Source organism: Bolinopsis microptera, chromosome 2, assembly GCF_026151205.1.
Source record: "Bolinopsis microptera isolate Bmic1 chromosome 2, MBARI_Bmic_1.0, whole genome shotgun sequence".
NCBI lineage: Eukaryota > Metazoa > Ctenophora > Tentaculata > Lobata > Bolinopsidae > Bolinopsis > Bolinopsis microptera.
In genome coordinates, this window is record NC_087073.1 from 4,918,598 (window position 1) to 4,940,543 (window position 21,946).

A 21,946-nucleotide genomic window follows, 5' to 3' on the forward strand; every position below is an offset into this window, starting at 1 on the left:
TATAGCAGTTAAGTGTTAACCTATAACTATCATGATTTGGGATGGAACCCAGGAGCTATTTCACTGCTCCAGCACAGTAAATCTTATGTAGCGATATCTTATTGAATTTAGGACTACCAGCAGAAACCAATAATGTTCTAGACGACTAAATAGTAAAATGGTTTTAAAATAAAAAATATGCAGTTATAAAGTAATCTTATCCCTTGATCTGATACTTATTTATCCGTTTATTCCGGGTTTTCCGTAACGCAGCACTATAAATTACTAATTAGGTGACGTTCAAACTAGTCTTACCTTCGAGTGGACATTTCCCTCTTTGTACGCTTCAAACTGAAGCTTGTACTCTCGTTCACTCAATCCCGGCACGTCAATGTAATCAAAACCTTTGAGGTTAGTTGCGGGATCAGGACGGTCTGGCTTTAAAATCTCTCTTATCACGATAAACCGCTGTGGGACTCGAAGCCAATTGTGAACTCTCAGAGTCTGGGGATTATAGTCAGGTTAAATCTAATAATAATATCACTGCTGCTTGACAGATCTGTTTCATTAAAATGACCAGGGTGGTATTATGTTTGGAGTGGAGACAGCAACGAAAACTTGCTAGATTTAAAGAAATTGAGGAATTTGTGTGATTGCGACGTGATTTTGACAGGTCTGTACTGTGTAATGGGTTAGTTATTTAACTGACGTCAATATTTGACCTCGAAGTTTGAAAGATAACGTCTCCATTACCTCGGTGTGCTGAGTTTTGGCGGGAATGTCGATGGGCAGTGTTGCAATGGGTCTGGGTTGATCACTGAAACCTGTCATGTTGTACAGAAGTCCAGTTCCGTCTGGTAACGGGAAAAATATCGAGCCCTGGTATAAATAGGTTTTGTTAAATTAAACGAGAATGAATAAAAATGAAATCCGAAAGATAATTACTTTTAATAGCTGGACTTATGAAACCTTCTTGGTGATGGCATTTTTTAGGTAATGAAATTTCATCAAATTTTTCCGATTGATAGTTAGCATCATCAACAAGCCGTTATCCACTTTTTACTATAGGATGTGCCCGGCCCCGCAAAACTGCAGTGATGTTACTTAAAGCACCCAGTTACTACCCAGTCGTTTGATTCGAATATACGCTGGAAAATCCTGGCGATCGTGAGACGAGACTCATTCTAAACAAACTTAGAACTCGAACCAACATGAGCTAAAAGTTCAGACTCTGAACTTGAAGCTAAAATAGCAACCTTCAGAAACCAGACAGAGCCATTCACCCCCAAACGCAATATTATAGTACCTACAATCAACTAATTGGGTTCACTAACTGTACTCAATGTTCAACAGTCAACAAGGGAAAGACACCCACGAAGTCTGTAATATGGGAGCTGTTGTAAGAGCTGTTTATCTATAACTGTAATGCACTTTCAGAGCCACCCTAACGCCAACGGTTAAAGCGTTATCATCATCAAGCGGGGAAACGCGTTTTATGTGAGAGCTGGTATCATGTTGATGTTGCAGCGACCACGCTCATTTGAAACAGTTTATATGGGTCTCGACTCTCGATCGATGATACTAAATACCTTTAATCTCATAAAATCAGTATTTAACTCCAGCTGTTTGTATCTCCTGGTATGGTATCATCCAGCATACCCATTACCCAACTCCCAGGAGTTAACTTCGTATCGTTTATAGCTTGTTTGATCAAACTTGTGAGGCGGGGATGCTCTTCCCGATTTAGCGTTTGCCAGTTCATTAGCCGAAACCTTTTTTAATAAGACGTTATGATGTTACCTTGTCATATTTCTTACCACTCAAGGACTAAGTAAATGGTGGCGAGATTCCAGGTGTTAGCCTTTAGCCATTCGTCTTTTAACATATAAACGTATTTGAGGTAGAATATGTCAAGACATCTCATCAAACGAAGAGATCATTTTTGTTGTTACCCAATTGTTTGTGGGAATTTTAGAGTTGAAAACACACTTGTTTAGTTGATAGACACACAGCATCTGTTATATATATATATATTAATATTAATATATATATATATATATATTAATAGCCTATGATAGACTTGAAAAATGGCGAGGAGGTTGCGCACAACTCCGATACAGTATCATGGCGCAACGGAAATCTATCACAATCGTAAATCGCTGTCATGTGTCAGAGCAAGATTGCGTTACCTCTCCGGCAGTCTCAAGTCTGAGAACATGGGTATATCATGCTTCGTAAAACCTACTTTGCCAGTAAACGATCACCTAAATAGTGATCGAGATCTCTGGAATGGGTTTTCACGCACAACAGGGCGTGACGATTGTGTCTCGGTACCTTGATCTATATAACGGCAACACTAAAAGCATAATCAATTCAACTAAAAACATCAGCAGCTTTGATTTTTAGGTTCCGTTAATTACCACCTGTTTTATTTTATACGTCTCGATTTCCATTGTAAAATGTACATTACTACAAACCGGTTATTGTCCTCGCTTTTATTTCTCACTTAGGGGTCAGCCGAGGGGGGAGGGGGAGAGAGTTTCCAAATGATTACGCTAGTGTAATTTTAACACAATAGCTATGTGTAAAATTGATTACGGAGGGGGGAGGGAGGGTTACAAATAGGTGAACGACCCCTTATGGTTAGAACAGGAGCACCAGTTTAATGCAATATCGAGATTCTATATTTACTTGAGGTTAAAGTCTAATGGTTATGATGTTTGAAATATTCTAACTTTTATTTTATCCACCCTATTTCGCTGAAGTAAAATCATATAATCGCTCTATGACTATTGCAAAATCATTCGATACAAACTTTCGTAAGATTGAGAAGTATGTACAAGATTCAATAAATGTATATTAACCAGTTCACTGTTCAGGAAATGTTGATATTCTGGAAGCTAGTGTTCATAGAGGATGCCCCTCTTTACAACAAAGACTTCTCAGCTCACCTAGGAGAGTCAGTTCCAGGAAATACAACCTATGTTCCCACCAGTACAGACAGGATGATAAACCTGATAGCCGGAGTGGTCTTGATGGTGTGCTTTGTGGTGTCGTGTACTCTTAACTACGTGGTCTACCGATTCAACAAGCTCAAACAATCTAACATTACAAACTTCCTGTTCAAGAGCCTGTCCCTGGTGGACCTACTCACCACAGTCTACGCTCCCTGGCTGTATGCAAGTCTCATGTTCTCCTCTGAACTGTATCCCTGCAAGAACAAGTTGGCCACATTCACCCGCCAGCTAGTCTGCATCTTGGGCTGCACCTCGCAAGTCATCACCTGGATGCTGGCTGTTACCCGCTTCTTCAGGGTCATACTCCCTTTTACCATGGTCTGCAAGAAGTCTGTTCTGATCTACATTGCAGGGTACAGTGCGCTGATGGCGGTGAACAGCACGTGCTCGCTGGCCGTGCAGATGAGTGGAGCTGAAGAGAGAGGGACCATGATGTCGATCCTGGTCCACACCTGCTTCTTGCTGAACCTGGTTCACTGCAGCACTGGAATCATAACATCTGTCATCACCTCCGTCTATCTGCTCTGGTGCACCTACCTTCAAGCTCTGACACTTCAACAGACATTCCAAGAGCACTGCAACAGCAGCGTTTCTATGATACGACAAAGAATGCGGAGTTGTGTAACCATCCTGCTGATGAACATTCCTTACTTAACCTCCATCTGCTTCATAATCTACGCGAACGCCAAGCCCGGACAAATCAGTTTCCACGACGTCTTGTTTGGGTTCCTGCCCATCCTTACCTCCACATTGAACCCCATCATCGTGACAGCCAGGAACTACGAAAAAATTAGAATGGCCCTTCTCCGACCAAGGAGGGCGTCAAAGTCGAGGAGTTACATGAGGAGCATTGAGGACGGAATGACGGACACCTCCAAAGTGATAATATCCCCAAGAGCGCTTAAAGGAAAATTATCTCCTGTAAAAGGAAATACTAAAAGCAGTGTTTCCCCGGTGACGGTTAAGGTTTCAATAAAGAGACAGAACATTAAAAGACAAAATGCCAGGAAACATATTGGTTATTCAGTAGAGATGAGACCGTCTCCCACATTGAATAGATACACTCACGATCATACTACCACTGTATCAGTTAAGACAACTTTTCGTCATAAATCTAGTGTTAGAGAAATGATGAAATTTTAGATTTATCAAGACAATGATGTAGATCTCAATTTATAAAGATTTCGACAAATTCATAATACGTTTTTGGAATTGAGTTTGAAAACATCCATATTTTTTTCTTTGTCATCTTTCAAAGAGTTAGCTTTCCTTGATGTTTTTGAACGACCTTTTAAACCCAGCTGTTTTTGGATAACTACCCAGACACGATCGTTTAAATCATTTAATTCGAATTGTTATCGTGTTATTCGATAATTTGTTTGTTAATCCATTTGTTAATTCATTTATCAATATCTGAATTCCTGTGTTTCATTTCGTTCCACAGAGACACATTTCAAGACCAGGGGAATCGATGAAACAACGATTACGGCCCAAGCTAAAGTAAACAACTCACATTGTGTTTTCTGTTTTCGGTCGTCATGGTTAGAGGATGATAGGTAACTTCGTACTGTCTGTGTTGTCCTGGTTCCACCACCAATTGTTCGGCACCTAAAAATACCAAACAGGTTATTGATGATAAATATATTATAGGTTATTGATGATTTAATAATTAGTTAATAATCAACAGAAAATCCTGGAATACAAAGTTCTGTCCTACACAGAACAGTTGAGTCTCGTCTTGGCTATTAAGATCTAGAGAGAACTTTTGTGAGAGTTTCCAATAATGCATAAATTCGTTGGAATACCTACCACTCTATTTAAATTTATTTAAGTTCTTGGACGCCGACCCATAATTCCATGCCGAATATAGCAATATTTGTTGCTAAATATGTATTCAATATCTATTTGCAGATTTGATCAATCTGAGCAGTTTAAATATTTTAGGAAATCCTTTAAATTTCTTGAAATAGCTCAAATTTAAAAATATCAGATTAATTGAATTCTGAGTAGATTCAGACTTTTTAAACGGTGGATAAATGGCCTTCATTTATTAACTCCAAAGCCGGAAACTTTACAAATTCAGTTCTGTGCGAACGATACTACAAACCATCAACATATTCTATGTGAATATAATGAACAACTTTTTAAGAGTTGTAACTATAAAGTGTAGCAACTTATTTTCTAAATAGATGTTATTACTGAGTTCCCATGTATTGAGATATTAATATTTAAATCAGTTAAGAATTTAAGAATTGCATTTAAGTTAAATTGTTTAAATCGTCGAGACAGTTTGATAAACTATCAGAATTTTGCGCTGGTTGATATTGCCATTCGTCTAAAAACTAATACATACGTATTTTTTTGCTTAAATCAACCTGGTAATTGTGACCTGACAATAAATTCCCAATTTTCAGCCATTTAAGACGCACCTTCCCCCCCCTCCGTAGTCCGTAAGCCATTTTAAACATAGCTAGTATAGAAATAGAAATTACGCTAGTAAGCGTTTCCAAAACCCCTCCCATAGGTCTATGTTGAATCGGCTAACGTAAGTTCGATACCTAGGAGTAGAGGTTGGGTTTATGGATACGGTTGGGTTGATCATGATAGAAATTAGAAGTTTCACTCATAGTAATTAGTTAACTCACTTTCTACTTCCTTGGCGATAAAAATGCCTTTTAAAAAGTGCAGTGTGACGTGGTACCCACTACCCACTTAATTATCTGCCCCTGTTGAAGCTTAATTCCTGTGAGAGAATTGGAGACCCCATTATTATTCTATGTCCAAATTCTCGTCTGTAGGCTATATATGATCGATTGTTCTAGAAGTTTATAGAGGTTATAGAGGCGATTACTGTCATAGTCCAATGAAGTGCAAGATATTGGAGAAACTACCTTAAAAGATTGGAGGGACTAAAGTTACTACCACTTTCAAAATCATGATTGAAAGTACTCGAAGTAATTCACGAGAGAGTTGGAGGACCTCATCATTCTCGTCTGTATGCTATATACTTATATATATATGGTGGATTGTTCTAGAATTTTATAAACGTTATAGGGTAACCACTATCATATTTCAGTGAAGTGCAAGATATTGGAGACACTACCTTAAACGATTCAGATGTCTTGCAATTGCAGTTAAGCGTTATAGTGATTAAGATTTGAAGAACAAAAGTTACTACCACTTTCAAAATCACGATTGAAAGTACAAAGTAATTCTTATGAAAATAAGATAAAATCCACTTCATATGTTCATCCTTTTGCAAGACTTGACCAGCTTAACCAAGGTCATTGGAACCCGTCTAACCCTAAAGTGGTGTCAAGAATCAAGAGACTAAAATAATTATTACCTATTTAATTCGCGTTTTTGACACCACTTGGAGGTCCAAATTTTGGGCTCTAAAACTCCTATTTCTTGGCCAATTTTTTATTTTTTCATGCTGATTTGAAGGCCATTAAAGCATTTGACCCAGTCAAAAAAGTTTCAGTTGTATATCTTTTACGGTTTTTGCGGAAAGTCGTGTTAAAGTTGATGCCGTGGTGTCAGTAAAATGGCACAGATAAATATATATATATCGTCTCGCTTTATATATAGTAAGATTAAGATTTGAAGAACAAAAGTTACTACCACTTTCAAAATCACGATTGAAAGTACAAAGTAATTCTTATGAAAATAAGATAAAATCCACTTCATATGTTCATCCTTTTGCAAGACTTGACCAGCTTAACCAAGGTCATTGCCATCAAAAATATTTTCGTATATCTTTAAAAAATCAAAACATGTTCTGTCCTGTATTTTTGTTTTATTTGTTATATCGCACCATACTTCGGGATTTCTAATTATACAATATAGAACAATTGAATACTTTTAGCAACAATGATGAACATCTCAAATGATGAAGTTGTCATCTATAATGCATTTAAATGTTTTAAAACTTCAAATATATCATCCTCGACTGCTAAAATAACTCATTCCTCTCGGAAGTTTTCGGAAAATATTTGACAGAGGATTTCCTGCGAAGATCAAAAACACGACAGGGTTCACCAGTGAAGTTTCAAGGGGCTGTAAAGTACATGTACCGAACAGGACTATAAAATTGGAAACATCGGAAATGTTGCCATGAATACCATCAGTTGAGACGGTGTTGATCAGAATCAAGTAATGCAACATGAAACTGATGTTTGTAAAGTTCATAGCCACGATCTTAAAACAAGACCGCCGCCATGAAACCCGAGCGATCTTCAGAGGGGCTCCCCCAGGAACCACCACAATCCCTCTGAGAGCACTACGAACAGGAGCTCCTCTTAAACTCTCTCTCTGAGTACCACGTTTGACTAACTCATAGATAGTTAAAAGGGAACAGAAGCTGGATACCACAGTCAGGATTACGCTAGGAAAAGTCATGATGGCCCCACTGATAGCAACACTGCTGGACAGGATGCCGATGCTTGGTTGGAGCAAGTAAGGGTTCCATCTGCAATCATTGTGAAAAGAAACGTACCCGGATACAGCCAGAGTGTAAACACTAATAAGAGCTAGAGGGGTTACCAGGTAGATGCGTTTCACATGGCTAAACGGGTACTTAATCTGAACAAATCTGGAAATAGCCAGCACACCCACCACTGATATGGGCATGAACCTCAGAACCAAGCAAGCACATCCCAGGACGCGATCTGAAACCGCACACTTGTCAAGATTTTCAGGATCTCCGGGGAAGACAAGTTCTGAGGGGGAAGTGCTGAAAGCATGTAGGGCAACCACTACAGGCTGAGTTATCCCTGTTAATAGGTCCAGGAGAGCCAGGATCCTGAAGAGAAAGGTAGCTGGACAGTGGGGCTTGAAGTGGTTGTGGAGATACATCACCAGGTTGAGAGAAACACAGAGGGTACCAAAGGTGAGGACCAGTAGGAATATGATAAAGTCTGGACTTGAAGTTCCTCCCTGGCTTAATAACGACATTCTTACTGTAACTGCTGAACGGATTGAACATTATATTGTTGTTCCTTTTAATTTCCCATGAGATGAGTACGAAAAAACAGAGTGACTAATCAAATTGCACATAAAAAGGGGAGAAGGGGTTAGTCTTGTGATTTTAGGAGCCAATTTGGTGAATATACCCAATATAGAATAAATAAACGAACGTGACAAAATAAAATTATCAGTTAACAGAATTGACGTCACGATTATTGGGATCAATATATAATTTTTTTAATTTAGAAAAATTGTCAATACGTATATAAAATATATTTTCTTATAAAAAATGTATTAACATTTATATCGAGACAATTAATGCTCATGTGTCATGAATATTCTAGAACATTTTATAGAACATTTTATAGCTGGGCGGTGGCCTACATAAATTAATTTCACGTCTGAACTAATTTAATCGTGACGACCATACTCAACCCTAGAGGGCTTCTGGAAACTTTAAATCGTGGCGCTGGCTAGTAATATAATTTATTAATATAAAGAGTATATCAAATTTTGGGTCCATTGAACGAACATCAGTTGAAATGAAACGAACAGTCCGGGTTGTACAACAACAACAAACAGAAATTTGAATTCTGATAAATTTTTCTTGATGATATCATCGTAATAGTAATTAACATTAACTTAACGTTAAGGACGCCGTTAATAATCTAATAGTGAACTCCGTTACGGTCATTGTAATATACGGTCAAACGCTGTTACTAACCACTGATTTCTTTCTATCGATTGAAGGAAATCAGGTCAAATAAATAAACATCCGTGTATGATCGAGCGAATGGGTGTTTCGGTTGTAAAATGCTGAGTAATACTAATTATAGCTATAGTTTAACTGGATAATTGCAGCTTCCGCCCCAGAAGCCGTGCAAAAAGATGGCTCCCTTCGACGAGAAAAGTAAGAATGTCACATATATGAGAAAAACATCATAATTTTAAATTTTGTATACCTTTTCTCAAATTCAAACGATAAATTTTGATCACTGAGAAGTTCCTTTAGTGATTTTTTTGGATCTGATAGTCGACTCCACGGTAGGCGATCAATTAAGAATGAAAATAAAATTGGTCCGAAATCATATTCTCAATGCAACTCTATTTGAAGATAAAGGATTTTTAAAACCCACCTGAGAAGTGTTCTCCTTCAATAACAGGACCAAGAGTCCACAGAGTTCCTGTCTTATTGTGCAGAGTCAAACTTCTTGTTTCTTTGCTCCTTACCGAGCACACAAAGTTTAGTACCTGAGTAATTGTAAAGAAATTAGCATTTGATTTGTACGATAAATACCTATGTATAACAGTGCTCAAGAAGTAATCTAATAAAAAGGAAGATAGTAATTGTAGTTTGATGAGGCAATAATTGTACCTCCTTAGTAGGAGTAGCAGGGATACAAGAACCAGTCATGGTAAGGTAAAGTCGTGTTCCGTCTTCAATATCACATATCAAGTTATCGTAGCGCACGTCACGTTCGTGCTTCACGGGGTGGAATGTGATCGTGAAATCCACGTGCATCCCCGTGGCAACGTATCCCTCTACCGGTGAGATGGAGAAGTCGGGTGCGAAGCTTGTCTCGTCCCATCTGAAGCGAGCACCTATGTCTCCTGTGTTGTACATGACCAACTTGCGCGTGCTCTGTGCACCACGGACAACCGCACCAAACGGAATGTGTTCAGTGTCAAGCTCTATTCCCACAGCCTGGCAGCTACCTTGTATGGTAAACAGTGGCACTGATATTCCTCCCACACACTCCAGCATAACCTGTGTGAGTTGTGGGGTTGGTTCTCTGGTTAGTTGGTTATAACATATAATAGGCGTTATAACATTTGGATACACCCTTCTTTACTTTGCAGAGAGTTATAAACCGGCAGGTTTAAACGCCCATCTTCAAAATTTAATCTACAATTCTACAATTCTGCATGTTACTAATCGTTTAATATTTTCAATAAATAAGCCGAAACAGTTTTGAATATTTAAATATTTCTGCCTAGTGGCTAGCAAAATGACTATCTGGTACACATGTAATCTCTTCTGCAGATTCTAGTGAGGAAGTAGTTAAATCATGTGATCGTAGCCTAACTACCTTAAACTTAAAGAGTAAGCGTCTATAACCATGCCAAATGACGTTAAAATGCAAAATAATAATAAAGATTATGGTAAAGTTATAGACGTGTCTAATTGAAATTTCTAGAATTTTCAACAAACTCTTGAAATATCCTACCTCTTCACTGAAGTAGGGCACTCTGGTGGTTGGTGCGAATCTAACTTGGACGTCTAGTGTAGACCCCTTAGGTTTCATGGTTATCTCCATGGCGGGGTTAATGCTGAGCACGCCGGAAGGAAGTGCTGCATTAGGCGCCGCCACCAGTAGGAATGACACTGGTGCCAGAGATTTGTTTACCAGAGAGACGGTCCTGGTGCAGGTCTCCCCTATCTGGAGGGCCCCGAAGTTTACTACTTTCTTTTTAGGAGTCACCACGTCTACCTGTGATAATTGTTGACATTATTTATTAACATTCTTGGGAGGAAAAGGAGCTTTTAAGCTTTTAGACGTTTAAGATCAGTGCTCTGTGGCACGATATAGTCTCAATGGCATAATATCATGTTATGCAATATGCCTATCAAATGTTTTAATACGAACAAATATTATGATTATTTTGATAAACAGCTTCCGCAGACAGCTGACATATAATATAGGACAAATTTCCAGATTTTTATGTTTAAGCAACCTAAAACAAAGATCAAGTTGAGTATTAAGAATTAATGTCCAATAAAAATGTACCAACCCGGAGTTCAGTGCCCTGTCCGCCTATAACAACCTCAACATGGCTCAGCCCGTTAACCAGGAAGGTAACAGTTTCACGGTATTTCATGATCTGACGAGGATAAAACGAGAAGGTAACTTCAGTCCGCTTTCCTGCCGGTATCACACACGGCTTGCTCGTTACCTCGAGGAACGCATTAGATTGGTACAGACAGTCTATTGAGATGTCCCGGATGTCCTGGTTTGTGACGATCAGGGTGGTTTTCTGGTGAGACATTCCCGGTTGGTAGAGGAAGCAAGGTCCAAAGTTGTGGTGTTTGAATGAGAAGTGTAGGTCAGGAAGGATTCCTGCTCCAATCAAGCTGATTGGAAACGGTCTGCCGTTCTTTATCTGTAAGGATGTATTTGTATCATGATAATTATAAAAAATATAGATTTAAAGTTGTGTTCCTTTCACGTTTTGAAGTCGCCTCTAAAAATCAGAGTTCGGTTTAAAAAGAACACGCACAACGTTAACCTCAGTTCTTAAACCTCTGAAATTTTTGTTACAAAACTCACCTCACAAACAGCAGAGACATCTCGGAGTGTGAGCTTATGAGGCGGACAGAACGCGACATCACAGAATGTTCTGGAGCCAGGTTTAACAACCCCAGAGGATGGGCTAACGGTTATTATTGGGGGAACTTTCCCGAATCTCGGTGGGATGCTCAGCTTCCAGTCGTAGAGGCAGTCGAACTTCCCACTGTTTACAAGGGTTACCTTTTGTAGGCTCTTTTCGTTTAGCTGCACCTGTTAACAATATCAATGTTTTTGATTCGATTTATTGATTATTTACATAATGTAATATAATATAATATTATATTTTAATATTAAACTAATAATTAGTTGTTGCTTGGTTCCCCAGAAAAGTTTGCAAGTGTTTGATCACTTTTATTGAATATATTATCTGCAAACCCAGTGGTTAGTGGGAGACGAGACATGACGTAATCTAGATAATTAAAATAATTTTGTATCTATTTATGAATTTATCATCAAGTCGAAGACAATTTATTGCAACACAATTTCAACGATATTAACCGTTTAACCGTATAAAGATATACAGTAGGTAAGTTCTTAAACGAACAACTTTAATAAATCGATTTTATTGGGAAGCAAATTCTCAAGTTTGACCTACCTCACCAAAGTTGACAATATTATTGGTGTTGCCAGGAAGTAAAGTCAGTTGGCTTCCTTTATCGTCCTGTACGGAACAAGCCACTTGCATCTTATACCCCTCTCCCTTAACATTTATCTGAAGTGGTGACGGCTTCTTCTTGACATCCACTATCAGGTTGTAGTTGAATAATCCCTCCGCATGTGGTTCAAATATTATATCCACGGCTAAACTGCAAAACAGATCCACGTTAATACTATATATGATAAATAGTATATAATAAATACTATATAATAAAATTATATAATAATAAATGCCAGCTTGTCTGCCAGTAAATATTTGACGGGAAAAAATTTAAATGACGGCTGTTAAAATTATTGCTCTTCCAAGTTGAGATTATTGATTAATACCTTGATTTAGGAGGGATAACAGCTTGCATTGGCTGGACCTGAAGTACTGCTGTAGAAGAATGAGCGGTTAAGCATTTCTCGTCAAACGCCACCGCAAAAGGCGTCTCCTCGTTGTTTATAATGTGACAGCGCTCAACAGCGTGTTTCTTGAGAAGCAGTGATTTGAAGTTGATCTGAAGGAAGATGTTGATTTATTGGTGGTTCGATTTTAAATTGGTGATTAACACTGGCATACATTTAATGAAAATCATCGATATCAAACATCAAATCAACTTTAAATCGTTCTGTCTCAAGTTTCCATTAAAAAGTTTTAACAGGTTTCAGCTTTAATCGAATACACCGTCAAACTTATATAAACTAAGCTTAAAGCTGATTTACAATGAAACGAACCTGACTCTTGTCGATAACGACTCTTGGTTCCTTGGTCTGACCAACCACCAGAAGAGGAACACTAAGCCCGAGAGATGGGATAGTGAACCGCCAGAACGATTCCACCAATTCCAGGGAGGATGGGGTAAACTCGAAGGTAATTGTTGCCTTCTTACCATGAGACACGAGTCCGTTTAGTGTTTTACACTGAACTTCGTTTCCTAGAATTGGCGGAGATATGATTAAAATAAGAAATAAGTGGGTGTCTGAATTTTGGCTTACGTCATAATATGTGTAATGTCAATGATCGATATTGTCAATTGTCATAAATCTTAATAAGGGCGATAAATATTAAATACCCGATTTTTCTCCACCCTCGTTGATAATTGCAAATTTCCATGTTTCCGAGGTAGGGTTGAGAATATTAAAAGAAACAGTATTCAACACGCTGACACCACAGGAGGAGAACTCAATGACACGGGTGGCTTGATCTAAGGAAACACCAGGAGGAGATCCCTTGGGTCCCTTCAGATCTGGCTTTCTCCTGTTTCCAGTGATGTAGTCCGATTCTTCCAGCTCGAAGTGACAGAACGGCATTAGTCCGGTACCACGCAGCATTATCTGGGGTTGTATTCTACCCTCCGCCAGATTTGATATCCTGTAAAGTTAAAATTTAGATGGATTGTAGCCGCCATAAGCATCCCATTATTCAGCAGAACCCATTTTAAAATCTGGAGCTAGAAGTGCATAAAGTCATTAATACTTATATTACGTTTCAATATTCGATATACCTTACGAGACATATTTATTATTTATGTTCGACATAATTCCGGTGACCTAAATGATTTGGGAACGAAAATATGGACATTTTTACCGAAAACCGCCACATTTCGTACCCCAAATTAAATCATAGTATTCGGGGATTTTTTTCATGTCCTTATTTTACAAAAATGAAACCCAATATTTGAGAAAATTAAATACAAAAATCTTCTCTGATCAGCTGTTTCATCTTGTAAACAATTTCTCAGGAGCCTTTGAAAGTTAGCCTCGACTTAACTTATAATCCTCCAGAGGGTATAGGAGACCGACAGTGTTTGTTATCTTCCACTAATCCCGAAATTTCACTATCACATAGTGACAGAGCTTGCTTAGTTTTAATGGAACGTGTCCAAAATCATTTTTAAAGCAATTCATGATAGAATACTAGTGTTCGTTAATTGTTAGATGAATCATATTTATAACTTACTATATTGATAAGTTGATAGTAAATCGATAAACTTATAATTAAGGAAAATACATGAAACATATCAGACACTGTTTTGCAGATGACATTGCTCTGATAGCAGATACTGTTAAGGAGGCAGAGATGCTGATGCTAGAAGTAGAAAGGGTTGCTGCTACAGTGGGACTTAAAATGAATGAAGGGAAAACCAAATTCATTACTCAGAACATCGAGAACCCTGATACCATCAAGTCCCTGGGTAACAACACAATAGAGCACGTGGAAGACTTTACCTATCTTGGTTCTAGAATCAGAGACAGTGAGAGTGATATCAGAGTTAGGAAAGGAGGAGCATGGGGAGCATGCCACACTCTCAAAAAACTTTGGAAATCTAATCTTAGAAAGTGTAACAAGACCAGAGTGTTTACAGCACTAGTCGAGTCGGTGCTTCTATACGGTTCCGAGACTTGGACTATGACGAAAAGGCTAAAGAAGATGGTTGATGGTTGCTATACAGTATACACGAATGTTAAGAATGGCCCTTAACATCAATCAATATCGAGACCATGTCAGCAACCACAGCCTGTACGGTGATCTTCCCAAAGTCAGCTCCAAGATAACCCAACGAAGGCTCAGACTTGCAGGTCATGCTCACCAACATCTGGAGCTGACACTGAACAAACTGATCCTCTGGAAGCCGAGTCATGGGCATACTAACAGGGGGCGACCTTGCTTAACACTACTAGATAACCTAAAAGCAGATACTGGGCTGAAATCAGTAGATGAGATAGCTAGACTGATGGAGGACAGAAAGCTATGGAGAACTGTTGTCAAAGGATCTCGGGAATACTACCCGCCTTAAGTCAAGTAAGTCAACATGAAAAATAATTTGGGGAAAATAATGATGGTGACCTAAATTTTGTCCGAAAAAATTGTGTTTTTTTCGAAAAACCACCGACTTTCGTACCATTTAAATATGTCTCGTAAGGTATTGAATATTTATATAAGTGCACTAACCGCCTCCAAATAATTTACGTAAAATAACCATCAAAATGACTGGCCAGTTGAAGGCGAGGCTCTCATAAAATAGTTACTAACCTGCAGTCTAGCCATCCCTCACTGGTCACACAGTCAAGAGGCGAGTATGTGACCTTGAATTCTTGCTGCTGGCCCACCAGCACATGACCAGATGTCGGCTCTATCATAAATGGGGGCTTCTCTATATCTGTTTCTGTCAGATCACGACGGCGCTGCCCGGCAGCGGATTGGGGCCGCTCTGCGTTGGCATTGGACTCGAAACTGACCTTCTCACAACCATTTTTACCTGATAGTAAAATTATGAAATAGGAGGATGAAAATTTGTTTATAAAACTCCTACCAATTATCTGATCGTCCAGTGTGGTAGTAAGCATTATTGTGCATTCACAGAAAGTCAGATTCTGTTATCAAGAAAATGAAGAAATCTTAACAATTCCTCAGACAACAGTAATTAACATACCAGATAAAGACCAGTGATAGTCCAACAGGATATTGCCGTTGTTGTAGATGTTGAACTTGAACACTCTGCTTTGGAACATTAGAGTGTTTGAGAATATGATCTCCTCACAGTCGACACTGAAACTAGCAAAGTCTGCTGTAGCACTTGCACAAAGTGGCAATTCACGTGCTGAGTCATCAATCGTCGTATTTGCTGGTTCTGGCTCAGTTTCAACCACCTTCTCCTTTTGAGACTTGTCTTCTACCACTGGCTCTGGCTTAGGCTCAACAACTTCAACTTTTTCAGCAGCTTTCTTCTCTTTCTCTGCTTTGGAGTCTTTCTTGGTCGCTTTTGAAGGAGATGCAACTCTTTCTTCATCGGCAGTAGAGCCGAGAGATTTCCTGGGTTTCTTTGATATCCACCTTATTATCTTCATTCTGTCATCCCAGTCGGCAACTTGAGCTAAAGGCTGAGGGAAAGTTATTTTCACCACTTTGCAGGGGATAGCTTGGTTCTGGAAACTTACTGGTTCTCCAGCCTTAAACTCAGCAATTATGTCTTTGCTGCACCTCGGATGCAAGTGGCCAATGTTCGGTACGAAGGTTATGTTGGCTTGAGGTCCCCATGAGAATCTGTACGGATCTGTGCTCGAGTGGTTGGTGAGGGTGAATGTCATTTGATGAAGCTCGTTGATAGCACAGTCACCGAAGTTCAAGTGCACAGCGCCAATATCGGCAGTCACTGACTCTAGAATGTTGTCCTCGGCAAATTCAGTGCCCTGTTTGCTGCTGCCTCGCACGTTATCCAAAGTTATGTCATCTTCGTATCCCTCGCCGACAACCAGTATTGTACTGTCTTCAAATCTGTAAACATTTTTTGTCGATCAGTCAAATGGGTAAAATCGTTGTAAATTATAAAGTTTTTGGTTGCTATGGAAACAAGTCCCCTAGCAACAAAAAGTGCTCGCAGCAACACTTTTTAATCAATCACATTGCGAACGGAGTTCGCGCGTTACGTTCATAATATGACCGCGCGCGTAGTAACGATGTTTTGAAAGCAAGGAGCATGAATACAAGCTGCAAACAGTTTTTTAGCAAGCAACATTCGCTCCGAGATAACGTTAAATTAATGAACATCCCGATACAAGTCTGTCTAAAGCTGATTCAACCGATAGTTTCCACTTTACCTATTATCCTCTACGATGATCTTAATCTCCGCATTTAGTTTGGAAATGTGAATGCTCCTGCAAACCACCTCGAATGTCACTTTCTCCTTGGAGTGTAACTCCAGAGTGACGGGCCGCCTGATTGGAGTTAGACCAGGAAGGAAGTAGCCGTAAGCGGAGGCTGGTTTCTCCACCACTCCCTCCGTGATCATATCCAGAGTTTCATCAGGAGCGTACAAAGTGAAGGAGGTGTCTGGAACATGCATCTCAACCAGAACCTGTTAAATTGAGTATGTGAGGGTATTGAAGCTGACTTCAAGAAGATTTTTATTAAAATACTCTATTAAAATCATACTGGCGTGCCCACTGTACAAACCTTAGTTGGAATATTGCCAGTATTCTCAATGACGAGCGGTTTACTCTGACTTTGTCCCAGCAGTAAACGACTGAACTGGATAACAGGCTGGTTCTTCTTGGTACAGGTCACTGGCTTGACGATACTTATGGAGGGCAGGGTGCCCTCTCCTTGGATGTCAAATGTCAGGTTCCTGTCTTTTAGAGGAATGCTCTGGTGTAGACCCTCTGCGTTTATCTGAAAGTGGAGAGAATGAGCACACGAGTATTTATTTACCCTTAACAGACAAAGCTGTCAGTTTAATCTTAAACCAAACTCTTTCAACAACAACAAATTCTACAGAAATCAGATTACAATGTTAAGTTGCAAAAAGAATCCCGCCAAAAGCTCAGAATCACTCCAAATTCCGGAAACATAAAAATCTCACAGCCAAAAACCAACCTCTACAATAGCGTTGTAGTTCTGTATAGCAGAGGGAGTGAAATTGACAGTACAGTAGACATGTGAGTAGGGTTGTATGGTGGTCCGGGAGGGTGTGATCTCGAACACGTCGCTCCCGTGACTACTACTCTTGCTCATCTGCTTAGTTTGAGGCTGCCGTACTACGCACGAGATATCACATGGCACCTGGGAGGTTGTGGAGTCACTTGATCGATCTGGAAAACCTTAAGTATTCAGTTACAGTTTTTAGTAAGATATGTATTTCTTTAGCGATCCTAGTTGGATGCAATTTTGTAGAGTTATTGTAAGACAAACCATTCTTGAATTTAGTATCTTGAAGCGAGCACACGCTTTCTGTCCGACCACAACGTAGCTAAACAAGAACTTGTTCTCCTCGATAAGGTACACGCCAACATCCTCTTTCTCGGGCTTGAACTGAACAATTTATTGTAAGCAATTGTATAATTACTTATCTTACAATTACAGGATTGACCGAGATCAACACAAAGTAGATGCCGCACTGCGGAGCTGGCAGTGTTAAATATTGAGCTATTCCTTAGTAGTAATAGTATTCCTATTACATAACATTGTGCGATCCTATTACATAACATTGTGCCATCCTATATAGCTAATTTTCAATTGTGATTTTGGGTTCTGTGAACAGATATAATATAATATATAACTATGTGAACAGAGATAAGATATATCACTTAAAAGCTAGTATCTTACATTTGGGCCTTTCGAGAGCGTGAGAACATCACTGTTGGCCACAATAAGATGCTCCTCAAATATCGTGTTCATATCCTGTGTGACGAACCCAGGTATAACTACCTCACCGCTGAGTTTATAGTAAACTGGAGGCTCAGAGGGGGCCCTGTCTGACACGTCAATAGCGAGCACTTCCTCGCATCTACCGGGGTTTTCAGCCAGACACTCCACTGTTACTAGCTGTTGGCCGTTGGAGCTGATGGTCCCGCTTGCTGGGTATAAGTAGAACATTCCGAACTGCGCACGCACGTTTCCACCAACTATCTCCTGGCGACGCGTGGTGGACGGTACATTACTAAGACTGTCGCTGCGCTGACCTCGACCTCTGGTACCTGGTGGTTCAAGGTTCGGGTTATTGAGCGATAGCATTTATCCAACTTTGGTCAGCATAGCATCAAAAGAATTTCTTTCTTGTCGCCATAAAAATGAAGCTAAAATAAATACAAATAAAATAACCTAGCATAAGTTGGGAAGATGTGCGACCAGATTCTCCCTCTCTTGTACTACCACGCTGCTTGTTATTGGGCTTCTGTCCAATAAGTCCCTTGTTGCTCACTTTCACGATACTGTACCGGAACTCAAAGTCACCGTGGTTCTCGATTAAGAACTGTCGTTGCTTCTTGATGTTTATTATCATCGGTCCAAAGTTGACGTCTTTTAGTGGGTGGATGGCGAATTTACTGAACACCGACCTGGAAAAGAAGCAAATGCATTAAACGATCGTCATGGAACGAGAAATACCGACAACGATTGAAAATACTTTATTGAAACACAAAATGATATCGGGATCCTAAAAGATGCTCGTTTATTAACGATTACTCTTTAATCTTTGACTAAACAAGTTATTGTTGGGAATCCAGTGAGATAAATGAATAGTGATTTAACATAAACAACAACAACGTCTTACCTAGCACTAAGTTTAACGGGGATGTTAGCGATAACTCCGCCCTGGTTACCGAGATGCGGCTCAATAACTTGACACTTCAAAATAGGCACGTCCTTGATGTTGCACTCCTTTTTGCTCTTGAATATGACGTGCACGGTGGTTGGTTTGTCGTTGGGGAAGAGTTGACCGGAGGGTGGGTCTACTTTGAACAGTTCCATCGCCTCCCTCATTACTGGGTCAGAGGAATCAAATGTGAACCTGGAGAGGAAAATAGTTAATGGATATTGTTCGTTGTACTAATAAATAGATTTTAGATTCATGTTGCAGAGTATGATTTGTATGATTTGTCTTTAATGAATTAAAGCCTTTACCAGACAGTTATTAAACAGCTGTTTAAGTAACTAATATCTAAATTAGCATGAGATAATACTTGTCTGGCATTATAATATTGCTGGTAATTTCACCTGAAGAGACACCTATCCTATTAGAAAGAGCTATATCGTAATCCTAATTAAGCTCCATGATAATTTTTTTTAAAACAAAGTTTAACTTTTTTTCTCCGCTTATTAATTTTACCGGGGTAAGCACAGTGCTCCAATGCTCTATCTTACAGTGGTCACGATCTTTTCATTAGTGATAATGACCACAGCCCCCTACAAAGAAGAAGAAGATAACAAGCAGAGATCCCTGTTGTCTCTAACAACCTCTCCTGACAGCAGCTCAATTATACACGATTTAAAACAGCGTGAATAGCCAACCTTATATGAGACGCGAGCACGACCTCTCACGTGGACTGTTGCTCGTAACTTTATGCCGTTATATTTGTGTCGACTCTTAAGTTTATTTTATAATGTGACGACAGCAGGTTTGTCTGATTATTTGTTTCTTGCTAGCTGAGATGGAGCACAAACACCGTCGTAAGACTCCAAAAGTTCAAGTGAGTTAAAGATTTTAGATTTTTTTAAATAAAAAGAGTGTTTTTTTTGGTTACCTATCTAAAAAATTTATAAACCAAAGCAATCATTATATTCTTCTTCTTCGTAGGGGGCTGTGGTCATGATTAGGATGACCACTATAAGATAGAGCATTGGAGCCCTGTGCTTACCCCGGTAAAATATTTATAAGTGAAAAAAAATGTTAAACTCAATACATAAGCCGCCAGCCTTGACCTGGTCTCTCTTACAGTGTAGGCCGCTGGTTGGGCACCAAGCCAAGATAAACTTCGCCACCCTACACACTGACACGAAGACCATCTACTCGATCTCCTCAGATAACTCGCTCCGTATCTGGGACTTTGAGGAGTGCTCACTTCTCAGCAACAAGCTCATAAAAACAGGCCCAAGGGACGGTAAAATAAAGAGGATCACAACTTCGTCTCGTCACGTGGCCTGTGTCACTAAAACAGGGACTCTACTGGTGCTGGATATAGATGACCTGTTAGACCAGCCCCAAAGGTGCCGGATCACAAAGCACCGGCTAGGACGCGCTACCTTTAGTCAAGATGAGAGGAGGGTTCTAGTGCCGTGTAGTGATAGAATAGCGTATGTGTACGACGTGAACCGTAACGTTATAGTGCAGAGACTATCGGGACATGGTGACAGTGTTACGGGCGCTGTGTTCTGTAATGATAGTAGATACTGTCTTACTACTTCATATGATAAGAGCTGTATTTTGTGGGACCTTAGAGTGGCAAAACAGATAGTCACCACGCTCCATCTACCTTTTCCCGGACTATCTGTTGGTTGCTGCAGTAACGGGCTGATCATTGTCACGGGGATGTCACGTGACGTGCACGTGTACGACCTGGGCCTGACCACGCCCATGTGGGTGTGCAAAGGCCACACAGCCTGGCCTAACCAGGTGTGTACTACAGATAACGAGTTTGTTTACACAAGTGCTGACTACGATAGTATCGCTGAGATAAACACTATGACTGGGAAGTTGAAGGTTCTGTGTTCTGTTGAGTTGGAGACGATTTATAATATGAAGTATTCGGAGACTTTAAATACATTGAGATTGTGGGGATACCGCATGAGGATGATGTCAGGTAAGGTGGACAGATTAACTTATTAAGTTAAGTTTTATTGTGAAATAGAAATCAATTAACTTACACAATCTGACAATCGGCTACCTGAACGGTACATCGAGAATAATCCGATAAATACGGGCTACATATTGCAATAAATTGAAACCTAAAATTTCAGGACTTTCAGAAACGCATCAGCGAAAGAAAAGGCCCTGAGGTTTAGCCAGCTCGATCTACGGAGAAACACCATAATACACGACATGGAGGTGATACAGAAAACAGAATTCATCAGGCAATGGCAAAAACAATCACAAGTAATCTCCTCTTCAGCGGCCCAACACGGTTTATATGCTGATAGAGTAGGAGTTAAAGACAGCTACAGTACTACTCCCAGTATTAGCGGGATAAACGCAACGTCCTTCAGTTTAACGTTAGACAGCGATATGAAGAACAATCGAGAAAAGGAAACTAACACGAAAGAACACGTTACAAAGAATACTGAAGAGGATGATGAAGACAAAGATGAAGAGAAAGATGAACAAGATGAAAAGGAGAGTGAAGATGAAAAGGAGAGTGAAGATGAAGCGCCAGTTGCTCCTTTACGTTCAACCAATAAGATCCTAAAGAGAAGAGACACTGCCATTGTTCTGACAAGTTTTCAAAATTGGCGCCGTGAATAAAGACTTACTTGAACCCAATTTCGTAACGTCCCCTATTCTTGAGGGTACAGGTCTGTTTTGCCTCGTCGAACACCTTCATAATGCCGAAGTCCAAACCACCGTCAGCTCCCTTCGGGAAACTCATGTCGAGAGCAACGTCGTAAGCTTCAACTTGGACTTGGATGTTCTCATTCTGTACCAGACCCATGATCTGATCTACATCAGAAATCTGAAATTAATTCATTGTTATGTCAATTATCAGTACGCTGATAGATCAATA

The 21,946-nt window shown here is 39.7% G+C and overlaps 1 protein-coding gene across 1 annotated transcript in view; it reads right to left on the reverse strand.

Moving 5' to 3' along the window:
* The window catches only part of LOC134811994 (hydrocephalus-inducing protein homolog), a 52,826-nt gene that overhangs the window by 13,808 nt on the left and 17,072 nt on the right, over positions 1-21,946 (reverse strand). The window contains exons 39-60 of the mRNA XM_063819169.1: positions 21,696-21,895; positions 19,003-19,239; positions 18,552-18,787; positions 18,057-18,427; positions 17,643-17,762; positions 17,328-17,513; positions 16,908-17,123; positions 16,553-16,809; positions 15,388-16,229; positions 14,988-15,213; positions 13,027-13,325; positions 12,689-12,888; positions 12,299-12,471; positions 11,910-12,120; positions 11,294-11,524; positions 10,754-11,126; positions 10,193-10,452; positions 9,340-9,732; positions 9,101-9,215; positions 4,510-4,604; positions 733-858; positions 295-483 (exon numbers count right to left, since the gene is read on the reverse strand). Of these exons, the coding sequence (XP_063675239.1) occupies positions 295-483; positions 733-858; positions 4,510-4,604; positions 9,101-9,215; positions 9,340-9,732; positions 10,193-10,452; positions 10,754-11,126; positions 11,294-11,524; positions 11,910-12,120; positions 12,299-12,471; positions 12,689-12,888; positions 13,027-13,325; positions 14,988-15,213; positions 15,388-16,229; positions 16,553-16,809; positions 16,908-17,123; positions 17,328-17,513; positions 17,643-17,762; positions 18,057-18,427; positions 18,552-18,787; positions 19,003-19,239; positions 21,696-21,895 (5,556 nt within the window). The remainder of the gene's footprint in view (positions 1-294; positions 484-732; positions 859-4,509; positions 4,605-9,100; positions 9,216-9,339; positions 9,733-10,192; positions 10,453-10,753; positions 11,127-11,293; positions 11,525-11,909; positions 12,121-12,298; positions 12,472-12,688; positions 12,889-13,026; positions 13,326-14,987; positions 15,214-15,387; positions 16,230-16,552; positions 16,810-16,907; positions 17,124-17,327; positions 17,514-17,642; positions 17,763-18,056; positions 18,428-18,551; positions 18,788-19,002; positions 19,240-21,695; positions 21,896-21,946) is intronic.